Here is a 22,830-nt window from a genome sequence, read left to right on the forward strand (position 1 = left end):
GTTGTGAGGGAATTAAAAGGAGAAAAAAGGAGAGATTAGTTCAGATAAATAAAATATAGAGCAAGCTGCTTTGCAATCAGCTCAGACTCTCTACAGGGAATTGCCTCACCAAAGAGGATGTCTTCCAGATTCCTTCCCACTCATCTTCCTTATGAGATAGTTTTTCTCCCCCAGTGCAAGGATGTGTTTGTGGCTCCTGCCATCTAGAACATCCTCCTTCTGTGTATGGCCTTAATGGCCTTTTTGCCTTATGACTTAGCACCTACTTTTATTCATTGTGAAATGATTTTATATGCTTTTTAGTAAATGTGACAGGCAGTGTGTTATGCACTGTCATGTTTTATTTACTCCCATAAAGCATTATGGAACACAGTTAGAATGTGACATCCAGGACACTGTGTAGTGCTGCATTGTGTTGTGTTGCAACATGGGACAGTTCAGTGCCTCGAAAGACAGAGTCTTTTCCTTTCCCTCTATCTTCTACTAAGTATTTTTTATCCTGACTTTCCCCTTGGTGAATATGTGACTTCTGTGAGTTCCCCCAGTGCATCTCATGAGGACAATTGTCTGCTTGGAAAGGTCTTATTTTAATCTCATAGCTTTGTTGCTACAAAAGATACAAGAGCTGCTCACATCTCCTGAAGCTGTTTCCCAGATGCTTGATGATTCATGAGAAGCCAACCTCCTGGGAGTGAGTCTGGGTTGACTCTGTTCTATCTAAGCCTGTTAACACTGTGAAATCCCAATGAAAATCCCCTTAGAAAATTCTAGTGTGTTTGATTACAGTGCAGGCTACACCACTTCAGGTTGTAATTTAGTGCATGGTCAGGAGGGTGAGAGGGAATCAGGCTGTTTCAGAGCTCCTGAAGAGTCTGTTCCAGCATCAGGTGAAGGCTTTGAATAGCTTTAGATTTCATCCCATGTGGGCTATAGAAACAGTATTTATGATCATTCTCATCAAACATACTTTCTTCTTTTGTGGAAAGGGCTTTTCCTCAGAGTGGAATATTTGAATACCCCTTACTTTACTATAGTGAGAATTTTCTCCCCATGCTTCTCTCCAGCCTTTACCATGCTGCATTTACCATGATGGAAATAACAGGTCACTGTGCTTTGATTTTTTAGCTTCATAACATGTGCGGCTCTATTGGTCCATGTACCATGTACAACTTGGATACTGCAGAGCTGTGCCAGCTGTGACACTTCTAGTCTTGGTCAGGTGTGACACTGTAGTCTGTGGGATTCTGAATTCAACTTAAATTAAAATTTGTGACAGACCCTCTTCTTGATGTACAAGAGAGCAGGTAGTGTTCATTCTCAGTTGGTGCGTTGTGTGAACAGTTGTTTTGTTTGGGGGCATATTTATGAGCACATTTCAGAGATACTGTCCCCAGAACTTTAATTTCAGCAGCTGACAACAGGAGGGTAAAGTCTGTGCTAGGACTGCCTGGGAAAAGGGAATCTTCCCCTCAGAATCATGAACCAGATGGAGCCACACAGTGAAGTGCATGGTGACACAGGGATAATGGCAATAGTTTGCTGTCCAAGAAAGAAGACTAAAGGACTCTCAGACACAGGATGAGTTTTGCCATGTTTTACTACAGTAACTTTTGCTCTGACTTAGGGAATGGTTGTTTTACACTAAAATTTTTTATCATCAAATCTGTTTTATTTTTATCCCTTTTCTTGGATGTTTTGGATAAAGTCCTATGAAATATCTTGTCCTCTTGGTATACTGGCTGTTTTCAGAGGGCAAAGGTCCACAGAATTTCAGTAAGAACTCAGTAGTGTTGGCTGGACATTTTGTTTCATTCCAGATCATGGGGAAAAAAAAAAACAAAACACAGATGTATTTTTTTCCCCTTTTTTAAGAATAAAAGCAAATACAAAACAGACTTAAGCATAGATGTCCCTAATGAAAATCACAACAAAACTAATAGGTGGGTGGTCTTTATTTTCACCAAATTGGCACTTTTCCCATGCAAAGTGGTTGGTCAAAGCAGAACAAAACAAAACTGGCTAGTTCTGCACTTTGTGAGGTAGGCCTGTGTTTGCTTAGAAAGGGTGGCTCAGAGTGTTGAAAGCATCTTAGAAAGATGTCACAATTAGATCTGTGGAGATAGTTTTATAAGAAACACAGACTTCTGTGTTTTGAGTACCAGGTTGTTTGGAAGCTATAATTACTGTGCTGTCAGAAGAGTACAATGAACTGTTGTTAGACAACCATGCTTTGCTTACAGCTGTGTGCAGAAAGGTATTTACTGCCAGGAACCAGTGAAATCAACCTTAAAAATAGATGAAAATATTGAAACCTGAAAAATAGACTAATCATGAAGTTTGTACCGTTTGTATGGATTCCTGTTTTCAATGAGCATTTATAAAACAGGTATATTTATTTCATATAAAGAGCTTAGAAAACTTCAGTCATATGTTAGATTTTGCTTTTTAAGAGTGGAGACTTAGAGTAGTGTGTGTGACAGGTGGCTGTGGCTGGTTGCTTTGGTTTTGTATTTCCAGCATTCACAGAGTGGCTTGGTGGAGATGTTTTTCCCCCATTTGTTCTTCTTTAGTAGCCAGATTCAGGAGAAGGCACAAGTTTTCTATTCCTATTGCTTGCAGTGGAACTGGAGGTTGAAGTGGCATTCAGCAGAGTGGGATGATGTCCAGTTTGAGATAAAGACACCAGAGTTTGGGTGTCATACCCTTTTTTACATGAAAAGAGGTGTCTGAATTCGTGTAGATTCCCGCACATGACGTGGGGAAGGAACACAGGTAGCTGTCCCACCGGTGGAGGCTCAGAAGTGTGTGTCTTGACTGGGAACTGAAACCTGCTGTGATCTGCGCATTGCCTTGGAGCTTTCTGATCCTCAGACTTTCCCCACACTAAAGTTGTGGGTGCATGGCAGAATGGTTGTTTGCAGCTCTTTGATGCAAACTGACCCGAATTCTAGAATCAGAGACGACTGGGCAGTGCAAATACATGGTGCAACTGAGTAGAGAGCTGGGTCTTTGGCACAATTTCTGTAATCCTTGGAGCCATGGATTTAAAGTAGCTGGGGCTTTACCTCAGTATAAGTAAACTTTGGAAACAACTGAATAGTTCCTCAGGCAAAAGTTCTGGAATTTTAATTAAGTAAAGACTTGGCTATCTGTCTTGAAGTTACTGAGTAAGATGGTTGATGGGACAGGACCTGGCCTCACTTACATTGGTATAAGCACGGAGTAGCTGTTTGAGTGAATGGACCATAGGCGTAAAATGGTTTACACAATATAAATAAAATCAAAACATGACCTTACACATGATTCTGGGAGGAAATATTTAAGCACAATAGAGAAATTTCAATTCACCCATACTCATTTTCCTGAAGCCCTTCATTGCTGCTTTTGTTTAGAGGGCATTGCTCCCCAGAGCACAAAATTTGAGAAGCAGGACTGTTTACCTTTTTTATTTCAGTCTGTCTTACTTCATTGTTCTCAAGCTTGTAGCTTTTATTAAAGTTTAATTCTGTTTTAAAACAAAAGTGGTGAGAATGAAATCATATAATCAATATAAATGTAAAAATAATGATACATTTCGTGTAAAATAAAGAGTCCATATACTTGAGTTCTGTTGTTCTTACTGTTTAATAGGGGATTGAATTAAGAGAAAATACACTGTACTCCTATTTAATAATAACTGCTCCTAGACCCAACTTTTTATAGACTTGAAATGCAAATAATTGTGCTGTGTTATAAACTGTTGTGTTTTTTGCCTTCCTGTAACTGGAACAACATACTAATTTCTACAAGTTGTGACTACTAACAGAGAGCAATCACCTCACAGACTTGTACCGAAAAGAAGAGACGATCAGCGTGGCAGGGAACGGCTGCATCCACAGTCCTCGCTTCCCCAGCAGCTACCCCAGGAACCTCCTGCTGACGTGGCGGCTCCACTCCCCAGAGAGCACCAGGATCCAGCTGGCTTTTGATAATCAGTTTGGGCTGGAGGAACCCGAAAATGAGATCTGCAGGTGAGTGGAAAGTGAAAGTTTGCAAAGGGTTCTTTTAAGAGCGCCTTTGAGCTCACGGCATGAGACTACAAAGCAAAACCAGGGCACCTCTGTCTGGGTCTAGGGTGTCCTTGCAAGGAGGACAGACCTTTCAGGGGCCCTCCCAGCTGAAATTGATCTTTGAGTTCATAAATAAACTGAGCTGTCCTGGACCTGAAGCAGTTTTGTCAGGTTTAGTCCTCCTATAACATTTGAAGCACAAGGTACTTGAATGCTCAAATCCAGCTATCTAACAACATGGCTGCTACTTTAATAGGATTTTGTCCTCTATCACCTCTGTCACATTTCAGTCAGGCAAGAAACATCTTTTTCAATAGGTGGAGGGCTGTAGGAGGTTTGAGTGAGTAGGTAAGTGTTTATATTGGGGTGTGAGGGACAGATAAAAACATACTGAAAAATATAGTTATGTTCAAATTACTTGCTTATCTTTATTTTTACTCTTCACTGGTACAATTCCTTTTAAAAGTTTTAAATATAGGTTCACAAACATCAGTGTGCTGATGCATGCTGATGTATCTATAAATCTATTAAAGCCTACCCTACTATATCCTAGTTGCTTTGGTTCCCCTTTTAAGGAAAAGTGACCTTAAGCTCAGATGATCTGGTTGATTAAGCTAGGTTCATAAGCTGTTTTGTGTTAGTAGAGTACAGAGGTGAATCTTGCCAACATTCACTAAAACAGTATAAATCCATGTGTTTATATTTTTTTTATTCAGCTCTCTTTTCTGTGGGAGAAAACAGGCTCAGGATTCCCATGCCCTCCAAAAGGCAGATTGCTGTGATGCTACTTACTTAAAATGCTCAAGTCTCAGCCTCTAGGTCTACCTGATAATGTTGTTACTTACACCTTATCTATACAGAGAACTTGGTTGTTAGTATTTCTGCACACCCATCCTCTTCTTATCTTATCTTTGTCAATTAATTTGTGTTAGTAGGGCTTGGCATCTCTGCAGGCATTTTACAGGGTGGATTTTTTTTTTTCTCATTTTTCTTTGTTAGGTTTTCTGCATTACTAACAGAAGGTTCCTGCAGGTTTGTTTTCCATGTAGTAATAAAAGAATGCAGCCTAAAACTGGCTCTCCTTCCCTGCTCCTTGGCAGGTCTGCTCTGGTGATGTTGGTCCAAGATCAGCAGCAGAGTCAGTAACAGTAACCTCCCAGTACCCCAAACACTTTCCCAGATTCAGAGCCTAATACACACAGAAGCAGCCTGTTAATATTTACATAGTGGATAAACTGTGGCTGACCTTAAAGCATTGCAACTTTGAAACAGAGGGCTAATTTACTGTGGAAAAAAAAAGATGAAGTATTCTCTGACAAAAGCCATTAAAGGTGGTAGCACAGTGGAGGAAAGTCAAGCTGTTACTGGCATTATGTGCTTGGAGACCATCTTGGAAGACAGTCTGCTTGCTTTTTCCAGAGCAACTAATTTAGAATGCAGAGAAAAGCAAAGACCTTCCATCATCCATACTTTCTACAGAAGCTAGAGAAATATCACATCCTTTTCTGCAGTGAAGCTTTCCCTAGAGTTTCTGGAAGACCTTTATTTGGGTAGTATTACTTCCAGAGTGAGGAATTTTTTGGTCAGACAGCTTGTGATGGCTTTAAGACTGTTAGGTACTGTGTGCAGTTGGATTTTTTGCAATGGTCAATATATTTTTCAAAACTAGATCCTTTCTGCAGCTTCAGTCCCTGGCAGTCCCTGCAGTGCTGCTTTAGAGAGACAGCCAGAACTGTTTTAATTGAAATGAATGCCGAGAGCTGAGCATATGTTTGAAAGCTAGGCATACTGGACAAGTAATTCAGGACCTCAGCACTTTACCTTGCTTATGTATTTGCTTTTGACCTTAAGCTTTTTTCTCCAAAAACTTCCTAGTATTTTCTCTCAATTTTTTTATTAATGCTAATTATTGTAATTTGCATGCTGTTAAGACTGAACTGATTGAAATTCATTCAGGCTGAGGAATGAAGAGGTATATTTTAGCAGAGCTGTGTTTCTTCAGAGCTTCTGAAGAAGGAGAGGAAATATTCAAGGTCTTACAGAATGTTCAAGAAGTGCAGTTAGCATTTCCACAGGCACTTGATAAGAGATGATTCTGAAAAGCAATTAAATTACCCAGCCTCTGAGGCTCCTTGGATGCACAGAAGCAACTGAGAATACACCTACTTCCATGATTGTTGCAGCAAAGCCTCTGCTGTTGAAAGCAGATATAGTCCTTGAAAGACCATGAATTTTCCCTGGTTTTGCTATTTAGTCTGGCTTCTGGCTTTCAAAAGTGGGGAGGCCAGTCAGGACAGCTTTCACCAAAGCTTACAAGGTTATCTCCTGCTGAACACCACAACCCCTTGTGTTGCAATACTGTGCTGCCTGGATGCTTGGGAGCTCTGCTGGGTACCACATCCATCACCAGCGAGTGGGAGCTGGGGATGGTGCAGAGAGATTGAAACAAGTTTACCTCTGCCTGGAACAAAATTTCAGTGTGTAACACAAAAAGAATATTTTAGCAGAGTTTGGGCAGATTTCAGTGGTCATGGTGGATCTGTTATTTTCTGTTCTGTGTGATTTGGGCTTGGTGAATATAAAAGCAGCAGAGCTGATATTCTCAAACCACATAGTACTTGTGGGTTTTTACTCATGGGCTCTCAGCAGAAAAAGAAAAGCAGGTCTGTTATTTACAGAGCTATTCAGCTCCCACAACTGGGCAAGGAGGAGGGTGTTTGGCTCACAGACCCAGGGGTGGGGAGCAGTGCATTGCTAGCAAGAATCACTTAACAGTTCTGAACTCCCTCTTTGGAGGGAGCAGATGCTTTGATAATAGAAAACATTCCTGGTAAAGACCTCTAGAGTTTTAAGGCTTAACTGTACTGTGAGGATGGCACTTAAGCTGTCCCTCTTGTCATCACCTCTGCTTCTCTGGCAGCAATGTGTGGGGCCTAATTCTGGCTCCAAAGATACTGAGAGACCTTTTGTCATAGATTTAGTAATAGCAGAACTTTATTCTCTGTCCCCTTTATTCTCCAGCTCAATAATTGGACTCATTTTTTTTATTGATTTATATGGTCATTTATACCCAGGCGAGTGCACAGACTGGAGCAGTGAGTGCTGGCTCTGTGTCCCTTCATCCCTGGGGTTTAGTGCCTCGTGCTCCTAGCAGAGCCCTCTTTGGGCTCAGGGACCACTGTTGTGGCACGGGTGCCTGGCCAAGATGTGACTTTTCACAGAACAAGATGTGCTGTTGCATTTTCCCTGGCGACAGCATGCACATGAACTTCCCACTGCAGCATGCAGAGCGGCAGCATGCTTTCCTGCTTGAAAGCTAGACATAAATCTTTCCAAATCAGCTACAGGAGCAATGTGTCACCTACCAAGAAGTTCCTAAAAAGCATGCACTGCCCTGTGTCCCTCCAGCATCTCCCTTTGCTCCTGGCGCAGTGGCTGCCCGTCTCTAGCCCTCTGACTGACACAGCAGGCGGGTGCCTGTGGCTGCTGCCGCTGCTGCTGCAGGGAGTTGGGTGACCACCAGAAAGTGCACAAGTGCTTGCAGCTGCTCAGGTTGGGCAGCCTGCCTTAAATAATATTTTATCAGGTCTCTAAATTATTTACCCACAACATGAAATGCAATGCGTATGCTTACTTTATACTGAGCACATGCAAGTGCCTCTTATTGCTATTTTAACGTGGTAGCAAATACTGTCATGTTCCAGGAGCACAGAAATCAGTCATTTGAGCACTCAGGCAGTAGCTTGCAGCTTAGTGTGTTTTGTGACACATGAATTTGTCTACCATTTGTAGTATTTAGTCTGATGTTTTGAAGTGGAGAACAGGGGACAGTTGTCTTTCTGTCTCCAGCTGTGCTCTTGTCAGTTTGCAAGCATCATCTCTAACCAGAGTCAGCAAAAACTGATTCTTCATACTCTTTTTTAGGTATGACTTTGTGGAAGTGGAAGATGTATCAGAGACCAGCACAGTTATTCGAGGACGGTGGTGTGGACACAAGGAAGTACCTCCAAGAATAACATCAAGAACAAATCACATAAAGATAACCTTCAAATCTGATGACTACTTTGTGGCTAAACCTGGATTCAAGATATGTTACTCTCTTGTGGTAAGTCTCCTAGGGCTAATAGGGGTAAGAGACAGCTTGCAGTGTAAAAGAGCATCAGTTCTTGAAGACTGGATGGTGTAGCTAAGGATGGGATCAAAACACTACATGACTGAAAGTAATTTGATTCCAGCAAGTGCATTAATGTAGATCAAAGTATTTTTGACATCGTGTCATTAAATATAAAATAAAGTCAAGTTCTGATCAAGATTTGCACTAATAACATGTTTCAGAAGCACCAACACTTTCTACACTAAAGCTGCACTGCCCCTGCTTTGAGAGATGCTGCAGAAATAGAAAACAAATGGCTGCTCTGTGAAGCCCTTTTTCATGTTCAATCAAGATCAAATAAAAATACCTTGAGGGGTTATGGCTGTGATTCTCAGATAAAGAGTAGTTTATTCTGTTTGCAATAAAAGTCTGCATGCAAGACAGTGTGCTAAGGCTCAGACTGTATTTTTAATCCGATATCAACATACCTCTGTATATGCACAAGCATTAGTAGTGTATCATGTACTGTTTCAATGAGATGCAAACCTCCTCTTTTTTTTGTTTTTATTTTGGTTTTGTTTTTAGGGAGCAAGAATGCTCAGTACTCTTAACTAGATTTTGATACAGATATGTATTCCTTTGTATTGCTCTGATTAATATTATAATGCTTTTGGTGCAGTGTAGCTCGAAAGAGGCAGATTTTGCAAACACTCAGGAAATGGTAAGCGATAATTTATTATACTGTCATCATTATATTTTCCTATCCATCACACTTCCTATTCCCTTTTTGTTCAATCCACTGTCCTTTAACAAGAATAAGAAAGCCTGGAATAATGTTGTAATAGGAAAGATTAATTGTTTGAGTCATTTCACTTCCACCTCTTGGCTTTGCATGCATGTATGCCTGTGTATGCTAAAAAGAGTCCATAAACAGCTCATTGTCAAGGCAGAGCAAAGCTATAAAGATTTTGCTCCCTTGCATTTAAATCGTTAGGCTTCTAAGGGAGTAAGGCATTAAATTATAAGTACATCCTGACCTCTAATTTGAAGATAGTCTACTAAAACTCAAATTCAGGCAGAACAGTCTACGAAAGACCACTGGGCATAAAAATGAGGTTGAAGCAGCAGCCGTTCTTTATTCTGTTTGTATTTCAGCCCAGAAACTCTGCTGCATTTAGCAGGTTTTATCCTAGATAATATACAGATACTCTGATAGTATTAGGCTTTCCAAAAAATGAATGTTATCGCTCATAAGACACAGGACTCTCTGCACTAGGAAGCTCAGCAAAGGCTACTGTATTTATCTTGTTTCAAAACTGTGAGTAAACAGAAAATTTGCAATCTGAAAATCAAATAGATTTTCAAGAATAATCTTTAAGTTCACCCTCTGAATTAAATACTACTTTATTTCAGAGAAGAGCCCTGTACAGGTGATTGGTGGGATTTGTGAGAGTGGGGGGTGATTTGTACTTGGCTCATCTTCAGTTTCCAAACCATCCAACCTAAAAGTGCAGGAATAATACTGAGCAGAGTCAGCCCTTATACCACAGTCCCCAGAGTTGCCTAGAGCGCAGTTCATAGATATGCTGAGCACTGCTGACCCCTGAAGGTTGGACTCGCTGTGTGTTTCTAGTCAGTAAACCAGGGAGCATTAATGAAGCATGCAAAAACATATGGTATTTTGTATGAGATGAAATTAAGGACCTTTACATTGCCTTTTTACCTTCCCTTCATAACCTTCTCCAACAAAGGGCTACTTCTGGGGCCTTTCTTGGAACGTGGTGCACACGATATGTGCAAATCTCTCAATTCCCTTGCTTTTTCTTATGTTTAGAGTTTGGATCTGTGTGGTAGCTGTTTATTTGTATGCCAGACTCTGATAATTTTCCAGAGAAAATAAAGCAAATCATTTGGAATTTATTGATCAGCTCCATCCATGTGCATCATGCCAGAATGACTGGGTGAATTTCTCACAGTTACTCACGCAGCCAAGCAGCCTTGCAGCCTGATTCTTTGGCGTTTCATTAATAAATCTTGAAGGAAGTCAGTGAAATTCACTACACTTGATGCAGATCAGGCTTTTACTTAGATCAGCACTCTGCATGAGGCACAGATAAGGCACCACACAGCTTAGCAGAAACATCCTTTACTATCTTTGTATACTTGTGCTTTTGTATTAACTTCACATTTCAGTACCATTTAGAGAAACAAAAGGCGATTATTTCTTTAGAGAAGTCATAAATTAGCCTTGTATCACGTGTATCATATTTGCCCTTGTGAAATAAGGTATAGAAAGTAAACATCCCATGTAGGATTAAAGTCCTTGATTAGATTGGAACTCAGACTGACTCTGGAAAATTAGACCAAAAAGATAAAAGGGTGGTCTTTAACAGTATAAGGTTGAAAACTGTATGGATACGTGTGAATATTAACTGTCCCAAGATAAGAAAAGGGACAGGGGAGAAAAATCTGAAAATCTGTGAAATTAAGTCTGACCATCTAATTACAGCATTTAACAACTTTTGCTTGTCAAGGCTGTATCCACCTTCTTCCTCCTTCTCTTCCCTCATCCCCTGTATCCTGGCACCTCTGCCTTTGCTCTCCCCTCTGTGGGTCTGAGGGACTTGGAAGGCTGGAGGAGGAGCATGATGATGGTCTTGAAGGCATGGGATGGGTCCAGCATGCTGCTGCCTGTCCCAGATCTGCTCTTCCCTCACAAAGTTATGGCAGTCCCTGGGGTGGGAGCTCCAGGGTGGGTGTGACTCCAGGAGTTTGTTAGTGAATTGCATGTGTCCCATTTCCCACTGCCAACCTCAAGTTGCCTAAGAGTCAAAAGTGTCCTGACCTCTCTGGAAAATGTCCCTCCTCTTCTGTGCTGGTTGCAGGAGGAGGTAGGTGTGCACTGCTGGATGCTGGTCTCTACACTCAACACTTCTCATTCAAAGCTCCCGGTTGTAGCCATGTGGTTTGTTGGCTTAGTCTGGGTATCCACAAAGGGAATTGTTTCCCTTGAACCTCTTTAAAAATTGCCTTTTTCTTTAAGCTTCACAGATCTAGAGCAAAAATGGTCTGGAGCAAGACCTAGACAGCTATTAGGCATGAGTCTCATTTGATTGCAAATTTGTTTGAAATTCCTCCCTACCATTATCACGTAAAGCCATGATTTCTCAATATTTTTTAATGCTTTTCTTGATTAAGTTGCCTTAGCAATATTAAATTGTATTATAGAAGGGACTAAAGTATTCTAGGGTGGTGGGGTTTTTTGTTTGTGTTTTTTGTGTCTTTATTTGTGGTTTTGTTTTGGGTTTTTTGGTTACATTATTTTTTACTCTAAGGACATAACCATTCACAACAAACAAAGTAGAAATCCATGAAGCAGAGGAATATAAATTTCTATAATCCTCTTTTTCCTTCTGAAGTTCTTTCAATGTCATAATTCTGGAAAGGAATGTTAACAAGATTGGATTCCATGTTTTACTACCTCATTTGCATGGACATTTGCTGAACTAGTCTAGGAACTCATTCAGGAACTTGTTTCAACAATTAAGGTGAATGTTTGGAATTAAAATTCCCAACTCTGCATCTAATTTCATTTTAATGAGACTGATAGAAAATGTTGAATTCCATTTGCTAATTACAAACATTATTTTAAGTTTATTGTAAAAGGCACATATTTGTTATACATTTATAACTATAAATTCCTATTGCCATACTAATTGTTTGATTAACCCTAAATGAAATCCATACTTTGGAACTTAGACTAGAATCATTATTGGAAACAAGGGCTACCAAAAAACTAGGAGCAGATCTATATGTACTTGTATAAACATGCACATATATATATAAAGATGTAAGGTTACATATATGTCTTTTTATATACATACACATATACATGTGGACATGTATTAAACAGGAGAACATAAAAGCACTTGTCCCAAGATAAGCTTATACATCAAAATATGTATCAACGTGTTAAATCCTAAGTAATTTTGGCTTGTTTAAAAATGAAGTTTTTTGGATAAGGGAGCCATAAAGAAATTATAGGAATGGAGGAGGGAGGAACTTAGTTTGAATACAGGATCTGTATTCAGGGAATACAGATTAAGATCATAAAGAATGATTAATTCTAAGATGAAGCCAGTCTGGAAGCTGCATGAGTCTGCTGCTGAACATTTGGTTTAGCATGTCACTTCTTTCACAGAATGACAGATAATTCATTTCTGTACCCAGGGCAAAATATTCTGTCTGAAACTCTATGTAATGTATCTCATGTGACAACAGGAGTGATAATGGTGCATCTATACCTTCCCTGTTATTAGATAATCCACAGAAGGAATTCAAGTAAATTGCTGGGAGTACAAAAGGAAAGGAATGGGGTGGAGTGGCATGTCTTGGTTAATAAAGTGGTTGAACATGAAATAGATTTCACAATGAAAAAAGAACAACTTAATCGTGGACCTTTTATCAGTTCTGCTATTTTCTCTGATTTCAGTTTTGATTGCCTGTCTGTGCTAGACAGCAAAGACTTTTTATAAATGCAACCCATGTGCAAAACATGTAGCAATCCATATGATGAAACTTCTATTTTCTTAAGTTCTGACAGAAAACTATTTTCTGTGTTTTGCTCAAGGCATACTGTCCTCATAAAATTAATCCACCAGAGGCTCATCTTTCAGGAGAGAAGTAATTAAGTCCTAGGTTCTAATTAGATAAGACTCGCTCAAAATCTTTAGCATTACTTCTCCAACTTCACATAAGCAGGGAATTTAAGAGATTATCTATGCACAATTTTATTTTTTTTACTTTGGAAGATGTTAAATTTTTTAAACGGCAACATAAGATGACAGCATGTTAAAAAGAGATACTACTTCTCAGTACATCTTGAGTCATGGAGTATCTCAGAGTAATTTTATATAGGGAGGAGGAATGCTTTCCATTTAATAAGTCTTCCTGAGAATCCAGCAATCCTCAACCTGCTGCTTAATTCACAGGACCTAACCTGTCCTTCAGCAAAGTTTGATGAAGAAAGGAAGGTGACATGGTAGAAAACAAAAGCAGTGTGGTAGCCAGGCACATTCTGGTTCTCCCAGCATTCAGAGCAAAACAGAAAACAGTGAAGGATTAAAAAAAAAGCAAAAGTGGGAGTCAGATAGCTTGGCAATGAGGAAAAGGTGTTCTTGGATTCAGAAGGCATGTCTGTATTGTCGGTTTCACAGGCAGAATTGGCTGCTCCAGGGACAGCCAAAGTTTTTCTAATTAAAAGATTCATTCTGACGTTTGCATCAAACCAAGAGCTTTTTCTGCCTTCAGCATCCTGTCACACCTTCCAAAACCCTAAACCTTTACTTACTAACTCCCAAGTCTTGTCCACCCAATCTCTTTTCCTCCAGGGTGGGAAAACTTGCTGGTTTTCAAGTCTGAGATGCACCAGCCAAATGCAGCATTTGAGTATGCTGGGGGCTGGAGCCGGAGCAGCCAAACCTGACACGACCCAGCACTTCAGTCAGACTGCATTGTCCCCCAGTGTTCCCTAGACTGTGGTCTAAGGTAGTCCTTCTCTTGGCACATCTTCTGAAGGCCCTTCCATGTTTACTCTTGTCTCAGACACTAAAATTGGTCCCAATCCTTCTGGTATGTGACTCTCTAAATTTTAAATTTCATTCGGAGTCTCCCTGTTTTGTGTCTTCATTTTTAAAGCCGTTCAAAATTCAGAGATTTCAGGGAGAAGAGGAATCACCTACCAGCTTGGCAGTACTAGAGGGAGGGACTGATACAGGATCATCCAGGAGTGGCAGTGAAACAGCAGCAGCAGCAAAGACAAAGGAGGACTGTTAAATATAGTCCAAGTTCAGAAATAAAGGGTTTTGTGGGTAAGACAAACACGCACAGTAGAAGAGTCAAGTCCACAGAGTGAGAGGAGGCAGCAGAAACACCAAAATGCCATGGTGGGAGAGGTAGGTGAAGCCCCAGACGTGCAAATGTTCTTGAATATTTGGAAATATGTAAAAAATTACAAAACTGAAGGACAAAGAGGCTGTGACTAACCCTATCAAAATTGGCAAGGACACTGTGAAGAAAGGACCCTTCCCGCTTTACTAGGAAGGTGTTCGCATGTCGCATGTCCATTACAGTCACATGAATGCAGTTTCACTTGGACTCAAGAGGGTGACTGGCAATAAGGAAACATTTCTAACAAGGTGGTGAAGGGAAGGTAGAGGAGTAATGGTGGCATAATTAGGAAGGAAAATAGGAAAATGAACGGGAGATTTTAAAGAGGAAGTGGACTTAGTGAAATAAGAAAGACTGTGTCCAAGAGAGCAGGGAAGGCAGGTGTGGATCAGGTAGAAAGCAAGACAAGAAGACCATTTCACTAGATCAGCCTTTTTTGGCAAAACCTCTGACTGTGAACTTGAGAACTGGGTTTGAATATATGAAAAGTGAAAAGAGTCAACTGGGAACATGAATGAAGAATTGAGTTATGGCCAGGGAAATACAGACTTTCTTGCAAGGAAGATAGCAGAACCAGAAGCAGTGGGACCATATAAACACACAGAAGCTCCTGGAAGCTGTCAGACTTCAACTGATAAAACAATTGCTTTAATCAGAAAGGAAAATAGATCTTAATGCCTGTGTTTTCTCAGCTGCAAGCATGTGTGCCTGGCAGTTTTGTTGTTTGAACAGCATGAGGGAGAACTGTCCATTTGCTCTCCTCTGTCCTTGATTTGTTGACAGCTCAGTTAAAGTGTGGCTACTGTGCAGGATGTTGTCATTGATCCGTCTTAACATAGCAGTAGTCCTGTTAATGTCCAATTCCTGCTGAAAATCCTGCATCTTAACCCCAGACATGTGCTGTACACTGGATGAGAGTTCACCAAACTCATGGTGGTCGAGGATGACAAAATGCAGCACTTTGCACCTTCAAAGGACTGTACAAACACAAGTGTGTTACTTTCAAATCCAGTATCCTGTCTCAAATAATTGATTCTAACAAGACTTGGAGGCATTGTTCATTTAGGACAGCTCTAGATTTTGAAGGACTGGATTTCCTATTTCATGCAGTCAGAACTTACCTGTTTAAAGAATTCCTGAGGAAATTAGTGACCCAGAGGGAATTTCCACTTTTCCAAGTTAGAGGTACAAAAGACACCAATAGGAACATATCATCATGTGCAGTTCAAGGGGGTTGCTTACCCATGTTAGACAAAAATAGTCAGACTCAAAAGCCTCATTCAGCATGAAGATGATCTCTCGCAAAATACAGCAGAAGCAAATTGGAAAATGCAAATTCCAAGAAGCACACACTTTATATTAGCAATGAGATCATAGCATGTAAGAATAGCAGATAAGAGCCACAGGAATGTTGCAGTCGTTGGGAAGTGTGTAATACTGGCAGAATAGTGACTTCAGTATTTTAATTGAATGAAGGGAGCCATGGTATCATAGCAACTGGCCATGATCTTTCTACTGTGTTTGAGTAAGTGAGGGCATGTATGAAGATTCACACATCGCCTGTCCTGTTAGCTTTCATGCTGTTGTGGTTTAAACCCAGATCCATCCCCCACCTCTCTCCACCCTTCCACCCTGGTGGAATGGGGAGGAGGATCAAAGTAAAACTTTTATGTTGAGGTAGGAACAGTTTCATAATTGAAAACAAAATAAAATACAGTAATAATGATGATAACAAACAGTAAACAAAAAGTGAGGTCCTGTGGTGAGGAATATCCCTGCAGTCAGTTTGGGTTAGATGTCCCAGCTCCCTCCCAGTTTCTTTTGCATGCCAAAGACGTGAGACTAGGAGAGAAAAAAGAGTTCTTGAGTTAGGATAAACATGACTTAACAAAAACCTAAATCTGTGTGTTACCTGCACCATTCTCTTTCTGAACCAGCTCTGTAACAGCTACTAGCTTCTAGAGAATAAATTAACTCTACACTAGCTGAAACCAGGATGCATACTGTTACCTGGTTCATAGTCATGGTTTAGTTATAATGTATCTGGATATATGCTGGATAAGAAGAATCAATATGAAAGCTAATAATTTCGCTGTTCTTCAGACAACAGTTACAGTCAAGCAATCTCCATTAAACAAAAGTATAGAGTACATGAAAGGTAGACTTCCAGTGAGCCAGAGTTCGTGATACTGGTTGTGGCAAAATTGTTCTATTGGACAAGTAAGAAATTAAACTCATTCCCAAACTTGGGAAAATCTTAAGTTGTCTTAATTAGGGAAACAAGTCAATGATTCCTTGTAGTCTGGAATAAATAAATTTTGGTTAGAAAATGGATGGGAGATATTCAAGGTATTTTTTATTAAAACTACTCTGGGTAAATTAGTCCATTTTAAAAAGTACATTTGATACTTAAGACTGCTTTTAGAGCTTGTCAGTGTTAAAATCCAGAATTCTACTTACCAGGTGTGTTGGACAGCTTTCCCATGGTATCTATAAAGCAGTATTTTTAATTAACATTAAATATGTGTAACAGACAGGTAGGATGGATCCAACACCAAAAACCATAGTGCATGAAATGGAAGGGTACATTTTATATGCCATAATGAGCATAACCTGGGAGAGGGCAAAGACCACCTGTTCCCTGACTTCTCTTCCCATGTCTGTGCGAACAAACAGAAAGTAGAAGTAGCTTGGACCTGGTGTTTTGACACTGTACAAGAGACAGACCAGTCACAGTTTTAATTCAGTTGCTGTTAGACAACATAGAAAGGCCTCACAGCTAATTTGTCTGCTTGGAGTTGACCATTAAGAAGACATCAGAAGGAGAGACGGGAAATGGAGTAGTGAACTGAGCCTGCCATAAACACCCAATCAGTGCTGCTGGTAGACTTGTGATCCTCTTTTGTATCTGCACTAAAGAGAAGGGGTAAATCCAACCATTCTCCCCTGTTAACCCTAAACAGCGCATCCGTGTGCATGAACATGAGGTGAGTTTACACTGTCAAACTTTCTAACGGCGCTCATTAACCTGTCGATCACATTAGCCATTTGTTTGAAAAGCAGGACTATTTTAGACTGTTAACTTGAGAATGTAATGCTGTCTCTGTAAATCTGTATTCTGTCCTTTAATTCCACTTCAGCAACAGTTGAAGGATCTTGGCATGTGAAATGTTCATAACATATGAAAAACGTATTTTGGTTTGGTAAATCTGGAGGGTGTTTTCTAAAAATTTAGTTAGAATGGCAGATTTGTTGGGAGAAGGGAGGTGCCATGCTTGATTTTTAAAAAGTTTAATTGGTCACATTCTATTGCAATGCTGTAAAGAGGTGTTAACTAACTCCACCTGGCTCTTCAATGTGGCAACACTGGTCTGACCTACTACTGTGGCCACAAGGGAAGAGGAAATGGCCTGTTCTTCCCAGGCCCTGTTTAGCAGCCTCTGCTCTAGATTTTATATAAAAAACAAAGGTACACAGTGTAATTTAAGTGTACCAACTGTGTTGGAGAAGAGTAGGAAGTCAGTCTGCTTCCTCTGGAAGTCTGTCAGAAGCAAATACCGAAAGTGGTACGGTGCAGTGAAACATGCTAGACCACCAACTGCACTGAGGAACTTGTGAAAATCCATCACAGCAGGTGTTGGTTGCAAGTTGTCTTTTAAATCAAAACAAGGATTGCGTGTCTTCACAGCCTTGTGTGGAGAGGGGCTCCAAGGCACAACTTCATGTTCTGTACTCCTCCAATACTATTTATTTTACTGTGTGTCAGTATCTTGCAAAGCCTGGCAGCACAATCCTGCTCTTGTACTGTTCTAGCCAAGTTTGGGTTGCAGGGTCTGTTTCAGCCTTAGCACTGTTCAATGTGTTTTTGTCATTCTTGGCAAGCCAGGGAACACAATGCATTGTGTATAATGGGTGTTTAATTGCTTACATAATAAATCTTTGCCTTGTTTGTTGCAACAGCTGTAACTGCTGTAAACTGCTTACATCTCTGAATCAGATGATAGTGATTGTTTAAAGATTACTGAATCTAAATTTAGGCTTTTTTCTTTTTTATTCCCCAGTAATCTCTAATGTCTAACGCAGACAAACCTAGAATTTTGATGTGGGGTCATTTAGTCAACTTTCCTTCGGGACAAGAATTTTCTGTATTGTAAATTCATTGCTTGATCATTTAGTATAATTTTTAAATATAGCAAGCATATACAGAACATTTAACCATGGACTAATAAATCACTGTTGCAAAGACATTTTTTCTTTCATAATAAGTTTTAATATACTTTTTTTTTTTTTAATGCCATACCATTGCCTGCATTTATATTCCTGCTTGATTTATGATAAAGAAGTCTGTTCTTTTTGTTGTGGGTGTATATCTCCCTTAGATACTTGCAGTTTGCTTTCACACTTCTTTGCTTTTTGCTTAGTCAAGCAATTATGTCCATATTTAGCCTTTAATCTTATCCAAAAAAATCTTATCCCCTCAGAGTTTTTGATGTTCTTACCAGAACTGCCCCAGATTTTCCTAACTTTTAATGTGTGTCTGTGGTAGTGAATGGAACTGAATCTGGTGGTTCAGGCATCACCAGGGCTGTGTTATAGGTGGTGGTGTTGTCAAAAATCATTTTGTCATCAGTGTCACCTGCCAAGTTACCTTGCTTAGGCAGGTCTGCATCACAGTTGCCACCCTGTCTGCCCTAACACTGGGAACGTGTCCTTTAATGGGTTTTCTTTTGTAAGCTCAGTCTGTCATTGGGCTCCCAAGTTTCCTAGGCTCCTTCTTCCATTCAGCATGGAACATTAGGTTGCATCTTTCCACAGTCAACTTTTCTTGTGTTGGGTTATGGTACCATTAGTGCTTTTTGCATGTCCTCAGTGAAGATGGTTGTGCCTGCAGTTGATTTTCTATGGGTTTGGATGCAGCATCATGACCTCAGGGAGGCTGCTGGCTTCCAGGCCAGGCTCCACCACTGTCCTAGCACTTTCTCACAGCCTGAGACCTTGCCACCTCAAAGACAGGCATATCAATTGTAAAATGCCACAAAATTAACTTCTAAAAGAAAGTACAGAAGCAGGTAGTGGTGTTCCAGCTTCAGTCTGGGACACTGTGCCAGCAGGGTGGGCTGCGTGGCCTGACCAAGAGTGATGAACAAAGGGGTTTGTCTGCTGTGCTGTTTTATTTAGATGCTCACTTTTCCTTTGCCTGCTGGATTTACCTGGGTCCTCTCTAGTGTAAGAAATTGCATGCCTACAAAATAGAGAACAACAATCCTGGCTTCCAAACCAGGAAGGTGAAAGAACAAAAATCAGCTTCAGACCACACTGAGCTACTGGTCTGGTGGGTGTGAGAAAACTTGTCACTATTCTCATTCCCCCACTTCTTTCTTAGGTGGCATGATGACTGGAGCTCTTGGGATCTCCACACTTCCTTTTAACAATTCTTAGTTTTGTTCTGATTCTGTAGCCCCAGGCACAGATCAGAGAAAGTTTTTCCTCCCTGCTGGGGAGGCTGGTTTGCTCACAGGCTGCTGCTGTTGTTTGCTCAGCACAGTGGTTCTGGCTTCAACAACCTTCATGCTCTACACCACAGTTCAAAAGACAGTCACAGTGCTGTGTAAATATGACTTGTGTTTTGTGTGCATGCATCTTTATTAAATCTACAACCTTTGGTTTTGCCCTGAGCACTCGATAAAGTCTATGCATGTCCTCATAATGAAATAGGTGAGAGACCTGGCAGAGTGTTCTTGGTTTGTCCTTACACACATATATTTACATGCACGTCTTTTGCTAGTTGTAGGGTTCTTGTAATTTTTAAACTTGATTGGATAAATCTTAGTGGATAATTTTGGCTAAAAGGCACTGTTACATAAAATAACCCCCTGCATGTTGCTGAGCTTTGTGCTGCTGAACTGAGCACCTCCTCCAGCCCAGGGCTTGGGGTGTTATCATCATTCTTTGCTTTCAACCCTGTCTCTGTTTTTCAACCCACAGATTTCTCTCCATGTTGAACTGATTTTGAACAAACATGGCGTGCCAAAAAAAAAAAAATAAAAAAAATAATCCTACTTCTTATCTGTTACAGTCCCAAGAAAAATGCAGTTCTGCTTTCCTCAATTGTCAGTTTGATAATTAGTCAGAGCTTAGAGAAGGTCTGAGCCTGTAACAACACAGGGTCAGATTTTGCAACTCATCTATAGCACTGAAAGCTAAAAATAGCTTTTAGGTTCGTGGAATTAGTGTATCGTCTTGTTAGATCATTTTCAGTAGAATCAAATAACATCCAATTTTTCTGTGACCTGTAACAACAGGGTTGTTTTGGTTTTGTTTTTTTTTATTTTAATAGTTTTTGTTCAGGAATATAGCTTAATTGTACAAAATGGTGTTTTGTGGCAGATAAAACTTATTTTTCAGGTCCCTTTCCTAACCTGAAGAAGCCTTTTATTTTTTTTAATAATACTTTTGATCTTAGCAGCTATAAAAACGCTTCCTTTCAATCAATTTTTGTGTCCTGATGTATTCCTTAGGTCAAGTTTTGTGGAAAACAATAATAAACTTTTCCTCAGACTGTAGGAATCAGGCACTATGTTGTCTCGTTGTGTGTTCCTGATTCTTGGCACTGTTCTTGTCCAGCCATCAACCTTATAAATGAAACCTAAATACAAGCTCTTGCGGGATCAGACCCTCTCATAAGGAAGTCTGCGTATCCAGAATTGTCAGCAGAGACTTTTTAATGGGATGTATGTGAGTCGAGACACAGGCACAAGGTTATTTGCACACATCACATTTTTAGCATGGCTAGTTTGGAGCTAGCACAGGCCCCGGGCTGTTTCCAATGTGCAGTTTGTTGTGGCTGCTCTGTTTTATAGGGTAATAGCTGTGTCTGAAGACATGAGTCACACCGTATCTGATCAATCTCTACCTCATTTTACCACTTAATACAGATGTAGCCCAGAAGTTCTCATGTGGAGGTTATCTCTTCTTTCATTTTCTTGTCGCTCCTGACAACACTGTGAGTGACACAGTTAATGGCATTTGTGAGCCCTGGGATTCAATGTTTGTAGACTTACGGTTAAGTTTGAAAAAGAATTTTATCTTTGAGGAAAGAAAAATGAAAATAACAAAAAAACCCTGAAACTTCAGAAAACAGCTTAGAAAGTATGAGGGTAATTTTTCCACTGCTGTAGGGCAGGGTAAAAAAACCCACCTTGGGACTGCAAAAATGTATCTCACAGCAAGGTCTGGGCCAATAAACTCAATAATCTTGAAACAAAAAAAAGAAACCTTGAAAGAACCCGGGCATCATGAGGACAAGTAGTCTGACTGCTCCATGTGGTTTGTGTTGCATGCTGAACACTAGTGACATAAATAGACTGCTGAAAGCTTTGTTTTCTCTACAAGAAATTGGGAATTCTCTGTTGGTGTGGGAACCTAAACCAAGCACAAAGGAATTGCTGGTTTTTTTTACAGATGAGGTGGAACTTTTTTGCCTGATTGGAAATGAGATCTTATTTCAAAATGTGGTTTGTACTTACACATGTGTATTATCTCTGAACCGCCTGTTCTCTAAGCAGGCGTGGTGTACCAAGGTCTTGTGTGCTTATCTTATGCTGATGGTTAGGGAAGAGCCTGTATGTATCAGCCATGTTCTTATTCAGGCCTTCCTACTCTTCTTGTATATGCATGAGTTTATACAGAAAAATTGGCATTGTTAAGCTCTGACGGGAGAGCAAAGAAACCAACTCAGAGAAGATAATGTAAGGCAGCAGAAAATAGGACACTGCTCCCTATACACACAATTTATCTCCATCAGAAATATGTGAAAATAAACACTCTCTTTTCCCACCTCAGCAGCAACTTTGTGTGCTGACAGTGCTTGCTGAGTGCCGGTTCAGGTACATTTTCCAGGTGCATTAAGGAGTAGATTAAAAGCAGAGACAATTCCAGCTGCTGAAATCAGGACTATTGCATGGGTGTGGGCCTACTGCTGGTGCAGTCCAATTCTAGTCCTCCTAGACAAAGTGGACAGAGATGGGCAGGGTGGCCAGGGGGCTGTGCTAAAAATCAGCAGTAGAAACTAGACAGTCTGTGGGTTTGGTACTTTAAAAATGCTGTCTGGTGTTCAGGAAGGATTCGTTTTTTATGACACGGAGCAAAGTCTTTTTGCTGGAGTTTGTGAGAGCCCTTCCCAGTGTTTTTTTTTCCCATAAGCCTGCGTTGCTGATGGAGGTGGGCAGCTGAAAAGCCTGGCCTGTGCAGACCAGCACTGCAAGGGCAGGATGGCAGGGGTTTGGTGTGTCCTTGGCATCTCCATAGATGGGGTGTGTAGCTCCTTCCTGCAATTTTTATTGATACTGATACCACACCCATGTGTGATAACTAACTGTGCCTGTTGTCTTGAGAATACCCATCTCCAGTTTCTGGAAGAGCTGCTTGCACCCACAAACATCGCTTTTTTTCTGAGCATAACCCTGTTCTGCACCCATGGGAAGGTGGTGAAGATGTGCAAATGCTCACACATCCTGCTGGTGAGGAGAGGCCCTGCCTGTGCCCATGGTCCCCTGGGAGGTGATGGTTTATGGTGATGTGGTGTCCCCTTGGTGGTGCTCAGTGGTAATGGGTGTCCTCTTGGTATGGGGGAGCATCTCCTTGTGCCCTGGGGAAGATCTCTGTGTGTGCAGGCATAAGTCACCCTCCATGGCACATTTCAGATTAATGTCATGGTTTTTTATCTTTGTTCCATCCAGG

General features: G+C 40.5%; 1 protein-coding gene across 4 annotated transcripts in view; it reads left to right on the forward strand.

Moving 5' to 3' along the window:
* The window catches only part of PDGFD (platelet derived growth factor D), a 139,279-nt gene that overhangs the window by 77,382 nt on the left and 39,067 nt on the right, over positions 1-22,830 (forward strand). Inside the window, exons 2-4 of one of the 4 annotated variants that reach the window (XM_005516221.3) lie at positions 3,806-4,010; positions 7,974-8,154; positions 8,822-8,863. In XM_005516221.3, coding sequence (XP_005516278.1) covers positions 3,806-4,010; positions 7,974-8,154; positions 8,822-8,863 — 428 coding nt within the window. The remainder of the gene's footprint in view (positions 1-3,805; positions 4,011-7,973; positions 8,155-8,821; positions 8,864-22,830) is intronic. The other 3 variants (XM_014252282.2, XM_005516222.3, XM_014252297.2) reach the window with 3 other exon arrangements.

The sequence above is a fragment of the Pseudopodoces humilis genome, chromosome 2 (genome assembly GCF_049639895.1).
Source record: "Pseudopodoces humilis isolate 2021_Gansu_Grassland_sample_001 chromosome 2, ASM4963989v1, whole genome shotgun sequence".
NCBI classification, from domain to species: Eukaryota; Metazoa; Chordata; class Aves; order Passeriformes; family Paridae; genus Pseudopodoces; species Pseudopodoces humilis.